Source organism: Ceratotherium simum, chromosome X (genome assembly GCF_057802395.1).
Source record: "Ceratotherium simum simum isolate JZ-2026a chromosome X, ASM5780239v1, whole genome shotgun sequence".
Taxonomy (NCBI): domain Eukaryota; kingdom Metazoa; phylum Chordata; class Mammalia; order Perissodactyla; family Rhinocerotidae; genus Ceratotherium; species Ceratotherium simum.
In genome coordinates this window covers 30887793-30906615 of record NC_141940.1, presented here as the reverse complement: position 1 = coordinate 30906615, position 18823 = coordinate 30887793, and the positions used below count along the sequence as shown (strand labels likewise).

Genomic DNA, 18823 nt, shown 5'->3' with positions numbered 1-18823 from the left:
GTTCCATATAAGAGATTTCGGATACTCCTTTCCTCTTTGACAGGTACCTTAACAGCTTCCTAGAAGTTGAAACCCAACATATATCATAGTGTGTTAGAATGAGAAGACATCTTAGAGATCTTATAGATCTGTTGTTGGGGCAGAGTCTCATTTCTGTAGAAATGTCTTTTTAAAAAAATTTCTTACTGTACAAGCTGTGAGCTTCTAGCCTGTAGGAAATCCCTTGGGGGGAGGTTGGCCCCCTCCCCCCGACCCAGCCTAGGAAGGCTGCTGTGTTATTTGTTCAATTTCAATAAAATTATTTATAGATCATGAAAAAAATGATCTTACAGATCATATTGTCTGATCCTATCATTTTCCAAGAGAGGAAACTGAGAGAATCAGAGTCTTGAGGAGAATTTCACTGCTGGTGAGCAGGAGTGCTGGATGAGAGTCAAGATCGTCTGACTTTCAGGCATCTGCTCTCTCCCCAGATTCATGAGCTACCTACCTCCATGTCACATTTAGACATAATTGCAGTGTTACAGGAAGTGATTTACTGTAATTTCAGATCCCTTTCCATCTCTATTCTAATGATGTGCTTTGCTAATATTGGAAGTGGCGGCTGCCACAAAACATCTTTGCTTGATGAGGCAGCTGTATGTGAAAAAAATTTCACAGACTATAATTTGACTCTGTGCTACAAATGTTTTGCTCTGTTTTTCCCTTCCTCTGTCCCTCTCTTTGTTGCTGGCCGTGGACTCTGCAAGTGGAGTCGACAGACTGTACCACTGAATCTATAGACTTTGAGTTTTAGATTTGATCATAGTTCGGATTCTAATCTGGTTGTAATTTTTTCATTTCAGTTAATTTTTGCCTGGAAAATGTATTTTAATTTTTGTCATACATAATTATTATAACAACTTTTAAAAAGTGTTGTTTTGTTCATTTGAAATGAGCTCAGTATGTAATTTAGGACTTCTGGTCCCATAATTTTGATAATGGATATGTACCATTGTCATGAAAATAAACAAAGATATATATATATAATATCACCATTCTGATCAACATTTTCCTTGTGTATGAATCTAGATTTCTGCAATCATGGCTCCAGTAACCTTAAATGTGGGTGAGTCAAATATGAGAAATATGTATATATTCTCATATTATGAAATCACACACACACACACACACACACACACACACACACACACTTTCTGTACCTTCGTATCCTAAGGCAGTAACATTTACTTGATTGGCATTGAAAAACAAAGTGATATTTTCTGCTTGGACTCCTTTCCCTTGATGCCACATAGCCCACACGGCCACTCCCTGGAATGGAAGCTGTAACATTTACCAGTCTAACCTGTTAGGGTGTTCCTCACACCGATATATTTTCGTCATTCATTCCAAAATCAGTGATATTTAAACAAGTCAGAAATAACTACAAGCATATTATTTCTTTTTACTGGTTTTCCTAAAAAGAAATGCCCCCTAACGTGTTTCTATAGTTTGCTTACTCATGCTACGGAGAAATAAATTGTTGATATTTCAGGTACTTTGCCAGAAGTTAAGTAGTTTTCAAGAATAGTCTTGCCAAATAATACTCTTTCCATAATTAAAGTTCTTGAAATAGAGATCATATTGGATAATCAGATGAGTTATTGAAAATGGCAAGCTTAGGGCCGGCCCTGTGGCTTGGTGGTTAAGTGCGCGCGCTGCAATGCTGGTGGCCCGGGTTCGGATCCCGGGTGCACATCGAGGCACCACTTCTCCGTCCATCCTGAGGCCGAGTCCCACATACAGCAACTAGAAGGATGTGCAGCTATGACATACAACTATCTACTGGGGCTTTGGGGGGAAAAAATAAAATAAATAAAATCTTTAAAAAAAAAAAAAAAAAAAAGAAAATGGCAAGCTTAAATCTTAAAGCCAACTTCTGCAAGTAAGACAAGATACATAGGAATGTGTTTCCTGAATAATCACCAAGACTCTATTTCTTAGTCTCTCTTGCCGTTCCCACCCTGAAATGATTTTAGATCCATCATCCTGGGGAACTTTACTATAACAAATGCTTGACACAGCTTGCAGTTTGTGGCTTATTGAAAGAAGCTTACATTCATGAAAGAGTTCTGAATCCCCTTTTTTCACCTCCTTCATCAGGTCCAAGACTTTAAAAAAAATTATTTTATTGATGTCATATTGGTTTATAACATTGTGTAAGTTTCAGGTGTACATTATTATATTCCAGTTTCTGTATAGACTGCATCGTGTTCACCACCAATAGTCTAGTTTTTACCCATCACCATATGTGGCCCTTTACCCCTTTTGCCCTCCCCCCCAACCCCTTCCCCTCTGGTAACCACCAGTCTGTTCTCCTTATCCATGTGTTTGTTTATCTTCCACATATGAGTGAAATCATATGGTATTTGTCTTTCTCTGCCAAGACTCTTTTTAGGGGAGAGTAGAGGGGCTGCATGAATGAATCAAGCTGTCTTCCTCCTTTTCCCTATTCCTGTGGGTTTCACTGTGAGTTATAGCAACAGGTTATTCCTTAACTGTTGTGAATCCCTAATTTCAAACGGATGGCACAATCCCATTGGACCTATTGACTCAAATCTCAGCATGCAGGGCACTCAACAACAACTGGTAGGCAACTCATGACTCTCAGTGTTTGCCTGTGAGTGCATTCTAAGCTGGACTTTAGAAACAGGGACACTGGAACAGCGTAGATGAGTGCAGCAAGATGTACAGGTGAGATGTAAATATATGCTAGAGGGCTGTGTGTGTATGTATATATGTTTCTATATTTATGCTTAGATTTGTGGTGATGTGAATGAAATTTTAAGAATCTAATCATAGTTTGCAATTAAATGGGAAAAGGATACTATAATGAAATGGATAGTGATTCAGATAAAAAAATGCTTTATAAACTTAAAGTGTTAAAACTTCTTCTTCTCCGGCTGGCCCGGTGGCATAGCAGTTAAGTTCGTGTGTTTCACTTCAGCGGCCCGGGGTTTGCTGGTTCAGATCCTGGGCGTGGACCTACTCACCGCTTATCAAGCCATGCTGAGGTGGTGTCTCACATAGAAGAGCTACAACTCTACAACTATGATACACAACTATGGACTGGGGCTTTGGGGAGAAAAAAGAGGAAGATTGGCAACAGATGTTAGCACAGGGCTGATCTTCCTCAAAAAAAAAAACCCAAAAAAACAAAAAAACTTCTTCTTCTCTAGATATTTGATTAACTGAGAGTAAGTCACTTGACTTCAAATTCTCCGTCTTAAAAGCATGAAGATAATTATAATTCCTCATAGCTTTTCAGAGTTGTCTGAAGATTGTCCGGATATAATGCCTGTGGCAAGCTCTTCAAGATATTTAGTTCAAAGAAGCTGTTTAAATGCAATGTATATGTAACAAATGTATCATTGCTGGGTTTTCCCCCTATAGGTATTCAAGAGACGATATTTTTACTTAACTCAACTTCCTGATGGTTCATATATTCTCAATTCCTATAAAGATGAGAAAAATTCAAAAGAATCAAAAGGTTGCATCTACTTGGACGCCTGCATTGACGTTGTTCAGGTAGGGCTATAGAGGTAACCTTTCTTTCTCTTTCTTGAAGAGGGTATTGATCAACTCTTAAGAACCTCAGCATTTTTTTGTCTTGGTTAATGGCATGTCCATCCACCAAAACATTCATTAGCTTCAGCATCCTTTTGAGTGCCCCACTCTCGCTCTGTGCCAGTATTCAAGTGTTTACCCAGTCCTTTGGAGTCAAGAGTGCCTCTTGAATCTCCTACCTTCTTTCCATTCTCTGCCCTTCCTCTGGTTGTCCCTTTTATCCTCTCTTGCCTAGAGTCTCACTTTCTTGCCTCCTGATTTGTTGTCCTGCTCCAGTCCTTCTTCCTAAGAAATAGATGGGGACCTTCACTTGCCTACTCAGAACCTTTTGGCTCTTGATCTATCGTCTTGCAGAGTGATAGCTAAAGCTCTTCCCATGGCATTGCAGACCCACAGTGATTTGCCTGTACCCTGCTTTCTAACTCCATCCCCTCATACATTCTGTGCTCTAGTCACACCAGGCTAAGTGCCCCAGAGTTTCACATGTATGTGGCTTTCTTATGTTTGTTTCTTTGCTTGGCGTATACTTTTCCCTTCTGTTCCTGTTTGAACGTTATCTTTTAAGACTTGGCTCAGATGACACTTCTACCATGAAATGTTTTCCGTTTCTTTCCTCACCGGCATGTGCACTAAGTGGAATTAAGCTCCACCTCTCCTGTGCTACCACTTTACTTTTTCCTCCATCATATAACTGAATCATACTCTAATTTGTCGTTAATTCTGCACACTCCGTTTTGGATTACAGGGACCATGTCTTATTCATGTCTCTGTCCCTTGTAATAATTAGCAGTGTTGTGCACACAGTAGGGGCTTAATAAATGTTTGCTGATTTGAATTACTGAAGAAGCCTGGACATAGACGGGGTGGGAAACAGAGGGTAGAGAGATGATCTAAGTAGGAATTGGATTGACCAAAAGATAGGTGCCGTTACTATAGAGCCTGAGTGGCCTGGTCGACCAGAAGCAGCACTGGGCTGATTAGGAGGCAGGAGATGCCTGTTAAATGCCCTTACCTACCTGAATCCTAATTTTCCAAACTCTAAAGTGGGATTAATAATGTCTGTTTACTCTATCAAACGAGATTGTTATGAGGATCAAATGAAAAAATGCTTTTAAAAACATAAAGATCTGTGTGAATAGAGGGTGCCTTCTTTTTTAATATATGTAATAGCTTTCTTATCCTACTAGAAGAAAGAGGCACATACAATTCCCAGATTTTCCCAATTAGCTCTAGTCTGGATTCACCTTTCTTTAGAGTGTTCCCGGGCTCTGCTTTCCCCATCTATTTATGATTCCCCCTCCCAAATATTTTCAAATATATAAATCTTTATGACTTGCTACAGCAGTTTAATTTCATCCTTTACTATCCTTTGAAGATGAGAAGGAGGAGCTTTCCCAGTTCCTTCTTGAATAATGACCATGCAGTGGAAAATTATTGATTCATGAGCCTTTCTTGAAATTAATGCTGAGGTATTTGGGAGGGAGAGGAGTGTGTCATTTCTTTTTTCATGATGGAGAAGGTGGTAATATAAAAGAATATGTCATCATGTTTGAGGAAAGCAGGAGGCTTTTATTTTCCTTGTGTGCTAGTATTCAGCATAGGCCATTTCCATATTTTTTACTGGGAGCCACTATGTAATGTGAACCAACTACAGTCTTCTTTTCTGCTGCTATGATGCATTTCATCTTATGCATGGGAAAGTGAATCAGGTATCGATATTAGGTTTTATGGTGTGATATAAAGCAAGTCCCAGATTTAGTTCAGGTCACATTTAAGCTTATTTTTAAGTGCTGATTTTGAAAATCTATAAATATGCAAGGAAAACTTGAAGCAGGGTGGAAATACCAAAGCCATTCACTTATTTTTATGGTGCTAGTTTGATTATCTAAATGTGAAGGGTGTCATAAGGCCTTAAATGATAATACTCACTCAACAAGTAGTATGTTATGCGAACTTTGTGCATATACCACTGTGCCCAGTACTGAGGGGGACAAAAAAGATGTTTAACATGGTCATTCATTGTCTTGGAGTTTCTGATTCTTGTTGAAAGAAGCAATTCTTTCATGAAAGTGTTGACGTACATATATGCTCTGCTGAGGTAAAAATAAATAAACTAATGAAATCTAATATTAAAACGGCAACTAAATTAACTGAACACATGCTTTTTTTTTTCCTCTAGTGCCCCAAAATGCGCCGTCATGCTTTTGAACTCAAGATGTTAGATAAGTATAGCCATTATCTGGCTGCTGAAACTGAGCAGGAAATGGAAGAATGGTTGATAACTTTGAAAAAGATTATTCAGATCAATACTGACAGTTTAGTGCAAGAGAAAAAGGAGACGGTAGAAACAGCACAAGGTCAGAATTTTTAAATGATTCATTATTGAGGTAAAGCCTTTGTCTTTAATGCATGGGAATGTCCTTTGCGTAGGGTGACTATAGAACTCTTAATCTTGAAGGTTGACCTACTTCTTCATTAAAAGTGACTATGGAGGTTGATAGAATTTTTTAAGAGTTGATGCTGCCTGGACTCTGACGCATGAAATATAACCAGACTAAAACGGATAGGGAATTCATGGCAGATTTTCAAAAGTCCATTAAAGTTTTCCCTATGCTTTCATAATCAAAATTCTTTGCAATAAATCTAGTAGGAGAGGATGGGGTGGGAGAGATAGTTAGGATATTCCTCTTAGGTGATTAGTAATGGTCTGCATTGGAACATCTGCTTTTAATGAATTTGCAGATGATGAAACTAGCAGCCAAGGAAAAGCCGAGAACATCATGGCCAGTTTGGAAAGGAGCATGCATCCGGAACTGATGAAGGTACATCTTTCTTATGGAAGCTTGCCTTCAACTGAGACAATGCAGGATTAGCTATTAAAGTTTTAATGCTGGATTCCATTTGGCACTGTCATTTCTAACTTAAAAACCATAGCAAATTAGTGAAACAGGTAGAGATTGTAAAAGGAAGTTATACTCTTAAAGTTGAACTTGTAAGTGCCAACTAACGGTTTGGAAAATCTTGTATTTTTTTCCTAGGTGCCAGGAAGTACTTCTAGGTTCTTGTGACTTTATTAATTTTGTCTGCTACTTCTTATTCAGTTTAATTACTGTATGTAATTCGTAAAATAAATATTCTTCATTCAAGGGGCTATTGATGCAGATTGAACATGATATTCAGTCTAATGATTTGCATATGTTAATTTCATATGGAAATCATATTTTCTCCCTATATGTAAATATGTATGTATATGTATATGAATAATTTCATCAGATAAAGATTTTAGTGCACAGACATCATTTGTGTTAATTACTCTGCTCTTTGGAGTTTGAAGTGAGCCAATTTTGAAAGGGTAGAGGGTGATTATCGTACCTATCTTAGTAGGTTACGCATTTTACTCTGTGGCTCCTATCCTATAATAGATTAGAAGGTTATGACCCATTTATTCATTTAAATCCTTGTCAAGCCTACTTATATTTTTACTTTATTCCTCTTCCCAGACTACTAAGTTATACAAGTTTAGACGTTACTTTTTTCTTTTTAAAGTTTACCCTTAAGCTTCAAAGCTATTTTCCAAAATTTAAGAATACACTCATGATCCCCTGATCTAGGTTTTGTATGATTTTGTAGATTTTAATGTATCCCCTCTGAGTCTTTGTCATTTCAGACTGTACAGCCCATGATGTTTTTCCTAAAGGGATGGAATCAGAATTGTATATAATATTACATTTTTCTAATGCCATGAATATGTAAAAGATAGTGTTTTCTCTCTTGTTTATTTCTCTTTTGCATCCAAAGTGTCTTGGATTCCTTTTTTTGTACTATTATGGGTTGAACAATATTCTTGGTGTTATGAGAGGCACATAGAAAGTCTAAGAACCTGATCTATAGCTTATTGTGGGTCATAGTGCCAGCGACTGTCTGCCAAGCAAGCATTCTTTATCCATCTTAAGTACATGGAAATGGAAGATGGTATATTTTTGAAGCTGTGTCAGATTGCTAGTTTCACACAAACTATATATTTAACTGGTATTTAATACTGTTTTGAAGGAAATAAGGTAATGTTTGGTGTGCATATGCATATATATATATATTTTTAATTTTTAGTATGGAAGAGAAACTGAACAGCTAAACAAACTCAGTAGAGGAGATGGAAGACAGAATCTCTTTTCTTTTGATTCGGAAGTTCAGGTATTAACGATATATGTCTTTAAATAATCCTATAATTGTTGCTTATTTGGATACACAACATTTATGAAATGAAATGTTGAAATCACTGATTTTGGCACCACTGGGCGATATCGATTGCTTTACATTTGTCTTGTTCGCTTTGAACAGGGAGCTTAACAACAACTTCATCGAGGACTGTCACATATACAAATAGTTTGGGACTGAATATGCGTTTTATTTCTCAGTTCTCTATATTCTTTTCACTTCATCTCACTCCTCTAAATGGATAAATCAAATAACCTTTAAAGATGGTTTCAGTGCTCTTTTAACCCATTAAATACAATTGTGATCTACTAGCAGCAAATATCTGCAGTATCAAGAACACTAAGTCATCTGAGACATGTGGTTTATTTTCCGCTTCTGATTCAGGCCTGTAGAACCCGGATAATTTTCATATCTGGCTTAATCCCACTTTAAACGGAAAGTGGTTCAGGGAAGTGCAGGTTTATGTGCGTATGTATGTATGTATTAACCTCTTTCTTGAGAGTTGGGTAGGCAATTTTTGTACTAAGATTTATGCAGTTAATGTTTAATTCCACGGTATTTTCTAATAAATTACTGATTTGTTTAAATGGAAAAATTCTACCACATACAAGTATTACAAATATTTTTCCTAATGGAACATATTTCACGAGAAAATTAAATTATTTGGGGGAAGATGAATTTTTTTGGTTTTCTTTTCACTTTTTCTACGTGAGATTTCTAATTAAAATCTTTGGGACTTTTTTTGAAATAGAAAAGTATGCATTATAGGAGCATTATAGTTTTTTTCTCAGTGAAAATATGTGATAAAATTGGGGAAGACTGATTTTGTTTTTGTTTCTTTTTTCTTTTTGCTTTATACAGTTTTATAAATAAAATTTTTTTAATTTGAAATGGGAGAAGTTTATAGTCTATATGCAGAAATTTTTCCTTAATAAAAATACCACACAAGAAAATAAAATCATTTCGGGAAAATTTGTTTTCAATGTTTCATCTCCTTCTTTTTCCATAGCAGTATTTATATTGTTTGTGTAAGTTATATGATTAAAAAAAAAAGTATAGCAGGCCTGGGGAATGTTAGTTCTAAGATATTCATTCAGAAATTTACTTGTTCCAAGCGTGTCTGAGCCTTTGATCCCCTCCCCCGCCCCGCCGATGATTGGGCTCTAATTGGACATGTCAGTCTCTTTCATTGTATACAAAGAAGCCAATTGACTGTGGTTGAAACTCTATCCAGTATCTTAAAAAAATTTGTGGTGTAGTGTTTTTGTGGTCATGGAAGTGAACTGATTTTATGTTTGAGTTTAACAGTGAGCTACAGTGGAGAGAAATTCACAGTTGCAATGAAACTTTAAGGAGAAGAATAGAATTTAATGTTGATTATGGAAGGCAGTCTCACCACAGAAATTCATGTTGTATGTACTGAGTACCTTCTCTAGGTGAAGTGCCATCCCATAATATCAGCCTTCTCTTTTGGCCTCAGTTCAGTGTTTAGAGACATGTTTTCTACCACTGACCTTAGAGAATGAAGAAACACTACTGACTGAAGGGGATGGCTCCAAGTTTGCACTACCGGAGAAGGCCATATGTTCCAACGTTTGCACTTGCAGGCCTCAGAAGGGAAAGGATTTGGGGGCTGGGGTGGTTCAGTCCAGTTTCTCTTCGCATTCCACTGTCTGAGTAAGATAGAAAGGAGAGCAGATAAATGGGCGGAAATTAGAATTGATCTCCATGGCAATGACTTGCCTCCGCTGGCTCCACAGAGAGATAAGTGTTCAAGAGGGAGCTGTCTAGTCCCACGCATTGGTATTCCTTTTGTAGATAAATAGACTCGGGGGAAAAATCGTGCTCTCAGGTACACATATTATACTTCAGGACCTTTTAAGGAGGATTTTGTCGGTGATACAGGCTAGGTCAGAATGGCTATAATTATCTAAGACTCTTCAGGCACAATACCTGTTTTGGCTTGAATTACTTAGGCAATTGAGAAAATTTCTTGTGTTTCTTGGCTTGAGTTTTCCATATTGGCAGTATATTCTGCTCAGATTCACCCAATCATTTCCCATCTGCCATGTCTCTGGTCTTAATGAAAGTATAGTCAGTTGTCCCACAATCTATACTTTTCCTCCCATTTATGAACAGAATGTCTGTTCAGACATTCAGAATGAACAGAAGATGAACTTTGATTGCCTGAGCCGTGTGAGCTGAGGAGGAGGATTCTATGAGTTTCTTTGAGGAGGGACAGATTCCTCCCCTGCTGAGAGGAATTCCTTGACTCCTAATATCTTTTTTTAAACATTTTTTTTTATTTTGAAATACCAATAATTTTTAAAAATATGTCTCTGTGGCAGCCAGGGTACATCCCCCAGCTCTGTTAGAAACTGAGCTCAGTGTTTATCAGTTTCCTAAGCAGACGCCTCTCCCTCTGTTCATCATTTAAATGTAGGTGGTCCCCAGGGCTCCAGCCTTATCCTCCTTGTCACCCTAGTTACCACTGACTCCCAAATCCAGCTCTCCAACCCAGACCTCTCCTATTTTTCCAACCACTTACTAACGTCACGGGAAACTCAACACGTCCCAAACTGAACTCATCATCTCTACTCGCATTCTCCCCATATCTGCTATTCATTTTTATTTTACAGCTAAGTTTGTAACATCACAATCGACTGAATCTTTCAAGTTAGAGACCATTGGGTTATTCTTGATGCTTCCCGTATCCATTCATGTCGATTTTGCCTCTTCCACAGCTCATAAAAGAAACAAAATTCCTACCATCCTGGAACATACATTTTGTAGGAAAGACAAACAATAAACAACTAAGTAAATATAAAAAAGTAATGTTAGAAAACAAAATCAAGGAAGGAGAGTATAGTCTGTCAGAGAGTGTGTAGTTTTATATAGGGAATTAAGGAAGGTTTCTCTGTGGAAATGCCAGTTGATGAGAGACTTCAATGAAATGAAAGAGTAAGCCAGGCATCTATCTAAGGGAAGAGGATGCCTGACAGAACAGCAAGTGCAAAGGCCCTGAGGTGGGAGTGTACATAGTGTGCTGGAGAAATAACTAAGGAGGCCGGTGTGACTGGAGCAGAGAGTAGGGGGAAAAGGCAAGAACAGTGGAGATGAGGTCAGACGAGTGAGGGGAGGTAGGGAGTCATGTCATATATATAGGGCTTTGTAGGCCATGGTATAGACTTGTGACTTTCCTATTGCCTTCGATCAGAGTTTAATCATCTCCCTTCAGGATTTCTCTATCAGTGTTTGAACCTTAATGTAAGAGCTCTATAAAGGCTTGTTGAATGAAAAAATAAGGGTTCAAATGAAGAACGGACAGAGAGAACTGTTGGATTCTGCAATTTTTACTTATAGATCTATATTAATATGAATCCTATATATATATTTTTTGGAAATGATTCATACTATCTGTTTTGTAGAGGTTGGACTTTTCAGGAATTGAACCTGATATAAAGCCATTTGAGGAAAAGTGCAATAAACGTTTCCTGGTAAATTGCCATGATTTAACGTTCAATATCTTGGGTCAAGTTGGAGACAATGCAAAAGGACCACCCACAAATGTATGTATGACTTTTCCTTCTACCTCCCTTAAACCAGTGCCTTAAGGAAACACGTTTCTTTTTTATCACTGAGAACTAATTTACTGGATGAAAATTCCATTGCTACATGTTATGATAAATTTGACATCGAAGAATTTCATACATGTCTTTCTTTTGCCAAAATGTGAATATATTTTCAGCTTGAGAGGATTCATGCAAGTCTTACCTATTCAAAATAGCAGAGGGAGTAGGCTCTTGACATTCAAGAGGGACATGTCCCCAGAACCTGGAAAATCCTCAAATTTGTGAAGTCTACTAGAGAATATGACTTCTGTAAAGTTGGCTCATCGCAGTGAGTAGGGAACACCAAAGCTGTGCGGGGATACAGACACTGTGAAGTCAGCTAGCCTCACTCGCTACTCCTGTAGAGGGAATTCATTTTGTTCTGCACAGAAAATTCTCATTATTAGCTGTCACAGGTCATTTGAGTTGCTCAGAAATACTTGAAACTATAAATGTAAAATCGCCCAAGAGACTGCATTTTATGTTCATCTTTATTTTGGGGGTCTAGTTTTATCTTTCAAAAATATCCACACTGATGATTTATTTTCTTACAAAGTAGCTGAAACGCACTAGCAGACTTTCTGTGTCTAAAGGGTTAATTTTTATGCCATCTGGCATGAAATTTCTCTTTGTGACCAGCTTTCAAATGCCATCTGTAGAGAGGAATCATGTCTTCCAAAACTGATGATGAGGCAAAGCTTTTGTCAAGTAATTTGATGTTGACTGATATTAGCTCATATGAAATGTATAACCCAGTAAGCTGTAACATAACAAAAGGGAAGATTTATTTCTACTCTATCATTTTGGCATTATTTTAGGTAATTTCAGTAAACCTATAGAGAATTAAATTTTATTCATAGAACAATTGATGTTCTTTAAATATGGCTTCTGATTTCTACTCATTTAAAAAATTTATAAGATGAAGTTATTTATACCTGACAAAAGTTAAAATTTGATAGTCTGTTATTTTAGAATGCCTTCTTACATGCAAATGAGCTACAAGGCAATTTTAGCTAAATGTTGAATTTAGAAAGGAACTGTAATCCCAGAAACTTGAGGAATAAAGAAAATTATTTTGTAATTTGTGTCCCTCCCCCACCCCACCTAAAAAAGTCTTAGTTTAAAAATGTAATTGTTTTCATTCCCAGGTTGAACCCTTTTTTATCAATCTTGCCTTATTTGATGTAAAGAACAATTGTAAGATTTCAGCTGACTTCCACGTAGACCTGAATCCGCCATCTGTCCGTGAAATGCTCTGGGGCGCTTCAACCCAACTGGGCGGTGATGGAAACTCAAAAAGCTCTTCACCTGAGTCTTTCATTCATGGAATTGCGGAATCTGAGTTACGCTGTGTAAAGCAGGTAAAGAATGATCTTCTAGCCTTGGTAGCACATTCAGAATCAGAAACAGAAACATCGTTTGGTTATTTCATAGTTTCAGGCCGACGTTTTCACGGGTATTCATTCCATCTCTTGTAAGGTCTGTGTCTAGGTGTTTTTCTGGTGACTGAAGTTGGAAGGAAAAAATGGAAACCAGCAAATATGCTAGTAATACACTGGTGAAGTGACATTTCAGTGGGACCATCATGTGAGTCTCGAAGTATTTTGTGAGATGGAATGCAGATAACACAGACAGATACAGACACACCCCCATGCCCATGTGCACACTCTGGTGCAAGGCAATAGGTGCCTGAAAGGCTTGTTTCTTTGAAGAAAACATTGACCTGAAAATAACCTCCCATCCCTAATTCCTGTTTCTGTTATAAGTAGGTAGTTATAATGGAGCATAAAGGCTCTTTATACAAGGAGTTCTGGTTGAAAAGCAGTGGGAGGGAACTTCTTGTGTCACAGCTGTAAAGCTACTCTCTTCTGGTGCAAAGAATCCCCTTTAGCAGGGGTCTGACAGTTCCCTGGCATGTGACCTCTGACTGGACTGGAGGCCATAAGAGGTTAGGCTGAGTAGAATTGATGGTCTGCCTTCTGGACTCTTGCAACTGACAGGAAACTAGAGTGTGGCATAGAATTAAAGTGGGAAGAGGCATAAGAACAAAGCAGCTCACATTGTAAGGATTTTTATTTTTCCCCATATAAAAATATTGTTCCTTTTTTTCCTGATTATAAAGATAAGTACATGATTATGTAGAAATTTCAAACAATACAAAAAGTATAAAGAAAAAAGTAAAAATCGCCACCTATAGATGATAACTTAACATTTTGGCGAACATCTTTCTAGACATCTCTGTTATGTGTATATAAATAGATAAACGTTATGTATACTCTTATACAAACTGTTATATTCATGCTATTTTTACACCTACTGTGTTCATTTAACATCATGTTTATTCTATATCAATATCTCTGGATCAGTCACATTCTTATTAAAGGCAAATATGGTATTCCATTGATTTAGCTGATTAGGATATTTCTAATTTTTGGATATCATAAATTACGCTGCATCGAACATCCTTGTGTGTACGTGTTAGCTCGTTTGTTGAATTATCTCCTTAGAATAAATTCCAAGCATTGGAGTTTTCAGGGTCAAAGATTATGCTCATTGATACAGATTGCCACGTGGTAGGGGAAAACTTACATGTGTTGTCACTGCCCTCTTTGGGCTGTGGGTCTTAGCTGTTCCCTAAGTTGCCCCTTGTTCCCTTACGGCTCCTTAGTTTGTTACTCAGACCATAGTTGTCACATATATGAACATTCCACTACAACAGCCTATGCGTCTAAAAGAGAGATCCAGAAAGTACAGTATTATCAGTTTTTGAGAATCTACTATTGAATTATATGTTTAAAAGTTCCCACACAATGTCAAATAAGTCATTTGAAGCCAATGATGTATTTACTGTATTATTTCAGCGTACTCAGCTGTGTGTCCAATGCAAGAAGTTTAAATTGTGGTTTCAGGTGTCATCCCACTTGTAATCTAGGTCAGGAAGAAAATCAACATTTTTTGAATATCTCCTATGTGCCAGAATTTTCCATTGGTATCTCATGCGATCATCATAGTTTTGTGAAGTTGTATAATTATTGCTGTTTTGCAGATGAGGAAACTGCAGATCAGGGAGGTTAAGGAAGCTGCCCATCATTACATAGCCAGTAGTGGTGAAGGCAGGATTTGAACCTAGGTCTGTTTGAAAGAACTCAATCAACAATATTAGGCAGAATGTAATTAAGTGCTGAAGTATATAACACAGTGGTAGGAGAGGAGTTTGGAATGTGAGGAAGGGTCAGTGGTTGGGAATTAACTTAGAGGACTGCGCAGGAGACGTGGGACTTAAGAGATGCCTCAAAGGAATGGATAAGAGCTGGAAAGGGGAGAACGATGGGCAGTGGCCTCAAAGGGCTTGATCATTTTGCACCCTTTTTCAAATCAACTAAAGATACCAGGAAGTGGTCATTTACTTCAAACAGTTGAACATTTAATTTTGAAGAAGTCTTTTTCTCAACTTCTTCCTGTTTATGACTAGGAAGCAGTACTATGTACGAAAGAGACTGAATGTAGCAGATGTGAACACTAGTCTCAGCTCATCAATTTTTCGGCAATAACAACAATTTAAACGCTTCTTATTGCCAGTGTATTTCTCTAGGTACTTTATCTGTATGAAGACATTTACTTCTCACAACACCCAGGTAAAGTAGGTAGATACTGTACCATCCCCATTTTATGGATGTGAAAACTGAGGCACAGAGTGGTCAAGTGGTTTCTTCAAGGTCATAGAGCTAATGAGATGAGAAACAGGACCTGAACCTCACTCTAGCAGGCTCCAAAGCCCAGGTTTTTACCCCTATACTTTACTGCTTCCTTGTCACCCTGAGGAGAGGGAAACAGCTCAGTTCCCCAACATTCCTGGAAAGGGCTGTCTGGCAGCCCGGTCCCTTGCAGAAAGACTATTCAAGTGATGGCGTTGTCTATAGGGAGAGTCAGCTCCCAGGGCTTGGAGGATGGTGAGTGTTGTAGGGGTATTCTAGGCCCTCCCCATCCACTCCTTGGAGTCTTTCTCTCCAGTGGCTTCCTGGGGAGCAATGGGGTGACCACAGGAAAAGGAGAAAGTTGGGTCCATTGAGTAGTTTTGCCTCCCTGACACCAAACAGCCACTGTGACCAGTCACTTCACTCTCAGCTGCCTGGCAGTTCCTTCCAAGATGCCCTGACAGAGCTCAGTCTCCCATGTCCTCCAAGGTCAGAGCTGACTGACCTTGGGTTGGGGTTGTGGGCGAGCTGCTCACTCTTGGGAGTCTGCCTCCCTGTGGCTCTGCGGGCTCCCTGCTGGGGGGCAGCAGTTGTTGTGTTGGTTAAAGGGTGCAGAGCCCCCACCACCAACATCACATGCCCTGCCATGCCCTAGGGGGCTATGTAAGTGCTGGGGACTGGGATGGGGGGACCTGACCCATTCTTTAGAGAGAGGGGTCAGTGAAGTGGGTAAGAGTCACCTTGAGGGGTAGGGAGACAGGCACATCCCTGCCTCCTTGGTGGGAAAGGAGGCCTGGGCCAGAGGCCATGCCCTGAAGGGCCAGACTCCTAGCCCACACGGGATTCCTGGGTGTTCTCTGGCTACCCTTCTGTGTTGTGGGGACAGAGGGAGGGCTAAAAACTGAACAGTCAAAAGGTAAAATAGCCCCAGAGACTGACCATCTACACTGGAATCTCTGGTCAGTTAAAAAATGACCACCTCTGTGCCCCAGCATCCTTGTCTGTAGACTGGAGGTAATGATAGTCCCTGCATCCAGGGGCTGCTGTAAGGCTCCGCCCAGGTGTGCTGTCTCCAGAAAGCACTTGGCCCTGTCCCAGGGCCACTGTGCATGCTCAGTACAACAATGTGGCTGCAGGTAGGAGCAGCAGTAACAGTGATCACAGATAAACAAGTGAAAGCAGCTTATACTTATCAGTTGTCGAATCGTTTAAAATTATAGTACTCATTGCTGGCATCAGTGTGGGGAGATGCCCAGAGTACTGGGAATGGGGAACAATAAGTGCTCAGTGAATGTCAGCTATAGCAATAGCAGTAATCAATATTACTATCCTCATCCAGCGCCATCACATGAGATTTTGGGTGCATGGGCCTCAAGGCTGAGAGGCAGGATAGCATGGGCTGTATAGTCTGGAGCTGGTGGCAGTCTTCTTCAACCACTTACTTGCTGCATAAACCTCTCTAAGCCTCAGTTTCTTAATCTGTAAAATGTGTATATCATAGTGCCTGCATTCGAGGGTTTTTTGAAGACTAAGATAACGAAAATCATTAGCACAATTATGTGACAATAGGTAAGCATGAGATGGCACTCAGGGTACACTGCTCAGCATACCTCCTGCAGGGGCAGCTCAGGCAGTGTGCCAGCCGCATCTCACAGCTCGAGCAGCATGCTCCTGGCAGTGCCAGGCATCAAGTTCTGTGGCCTTGAGATGATTTGGGCCACTCTAGTAATAACCAGGTACCTAATGTGCATTACTTCATTTAATCTGTGCAAGAAGTTTATGAAATCGCTATTGCTATCATCATCCTCATTTCCTAGATGGGAAACCTGAGTCGTAGACAGGACGTGACTTACCTAAACCCATAAATGATGGAGCCAGAATTTGAACCCAGGAGGTTGGACTCTCAAGCAGTTTTTAAGCACTTCGTTCCATGCTTGGGAATTCAAACCTGGACCAGCCATTACTTGGGATCCTTACAAGTCGTTAGACTTGGGGGGAATTACTTAGTGTCTTACACTCAGTTTTCTCTTCTGCCCAGAGGGTTCTATCTGGAACAGATGAGACAATGTGTCTGAAATGCTTTGAAAACTGGAATGCACTATCTTATCACAGTTGGTAATATACCAAGTAGAAAAATAAAACTTAGTAGCATCCCAGTGATGGATTTTTCCACTGGAATTCAGTTGTGTGGTGCTCCTTTAAACAACAGACATAACCAGCCTTCAGGCTATTGGAACATGTTATGTTTGGAAGGAGCTGAACTGGACAGGGGATGACATGGTTGTTCCGCGTGCATTCAAAGAAGACTCATGCAGCCTTGGCTGCGTACACATTAGTAATCTGAAATAAAGTGTATGGGAACAAAATGAGTTTTGGATCCTCTGTTCCCTACCTTTACACTGAAAGCACCAGAGCTCTTGAACTGCAACAAAGGAATGTTTTCTATGGGGTGGTTTAGTTTTTATGTTACACAGCAATAAAGTATTTTCTTCTTCCTAGCTGCAATTAGTATTAATTGTCAGTGAATTGCTCTCGAGTTACATGCAGCTACATTTAAAAATGCGTATCCATTTCCACTTGAGAAATGCACACAATTTTAGCACATGCCAAATAAGACAAACAATACACATTGTATTAATTAGGTGTAAGAATGCACTTTGCAGACACAACCAAACACAAGGCGCTAAGCAGCAATGGTGACACCTGCACTTTGGGGATGAATAGATAGGAAGTTGGTGACAAAATAGAAAATCCATTTCGAAAGGAGCATCGGGAGCTTTGAAAACTGCATGAAAGGAAATGCTGTCTATTTCCAGGGTCCTGGACATGATGCTATGTTGAATATCAACATTCTATGCTAAACACACTACTAGGAGTCATTAACCAAGTAACTGTATGTATGAGGTTACATTAAAAAGTCTGATGGAAGTTCATTTTTTCCAGGGCATTTTCTCCGTGACAAATCCACATACTGAAATTTTTCTTGTTGCAAGAATTGAAAAGGTGCTCCAGGGAAACATTACGCACTGTGCGGAACCCTACATCAAAAATTCAGACCCAGCAAAGGTATTTGTAAAGACGGTTTGTGAATACTTCAGCTTAATGTGGAATTTGCCTTTTCCTCATATTTTAAATGGTATTGTTAATTAAGCTTCAAAAAAAAAAACACTTATTCTCTGAGTGTGCAGTATATTCTGAAAATATAATATACTATGGGAGTAAGCATGCTAAAGCTTGAACGTGACCTTTTTCCCTTTTCATTTATGTTCTGTTTACATGACGATCTGATTTCTGCTTGCTTATCAAAATAAGAGCTAAAGGCTTTTAGGCAACACGTGTTCATTGACACCGTATCCTTGGCAATAGCCATTCTTTTTCTCTCCCAGCCCTATATACAGCCCTAGAATGTCAAAGCTGGGAGGGTAAAGATGATCCAGTCCTGTGGTTCCCAAATGCCAGTCTGTACTCAAATTCGCTCCTGTGTGTGACAAAATGAGAAAGGAAAGACAGAGATAGTGAGCGATTCGTGAAGCTAAATGTATTCAATTCAGAAGGCTGGTCTTTATTCTGAGATTTTGCCCTTCCTACTTTTTAAACGTTACACCTATCTATCTTTCATGAAATGTAGGCATATTACATGGTAGGGATTGTTTTTCATGTTTAATGTCTTTAAATGGCAACATTGAAAGTCAGCAA

General features: G+C 39.0%; 1 protein-coding gene across 2 annotated transcripts in view; it reads left to right on the top strand.

Annotated features, from left to right (window-relative positions):
• DOCK11 (dedicator of cytokinesis 11) overlaps positions 1–18823 on the top strand; it is a 170909-nt gene that overhangs the window by 53281 nt on the left and 98805 nt on the right. For both annotated transcript variants that reach the window (XM_004442252.3, XM_087427695.1), the window contains exons 7-13: positions 3433–3567; positions 5786–5963; positions 6349–6428; positions 7714–7797; positions 11250–11390; positions 12581–12793; positions 18071–18193. In XM_004442252.3, coding sequence (XP_004442309.1) covers positions 3433–3567; positions 5786–5963; positions 6349–6428; positions 7714–7797; positions 11250–11390; positions 12581–12793; positions 18071–18193 — 954 coding nt within the window. The remainder of the gene's footprint in view (positions 1–3432; positions 3568–5785; positions 5964–6348; positions 6429–7713; positions 7798–11249; positions 11391–12580; positions 12794–18070; positions 18194–18823) is intronic.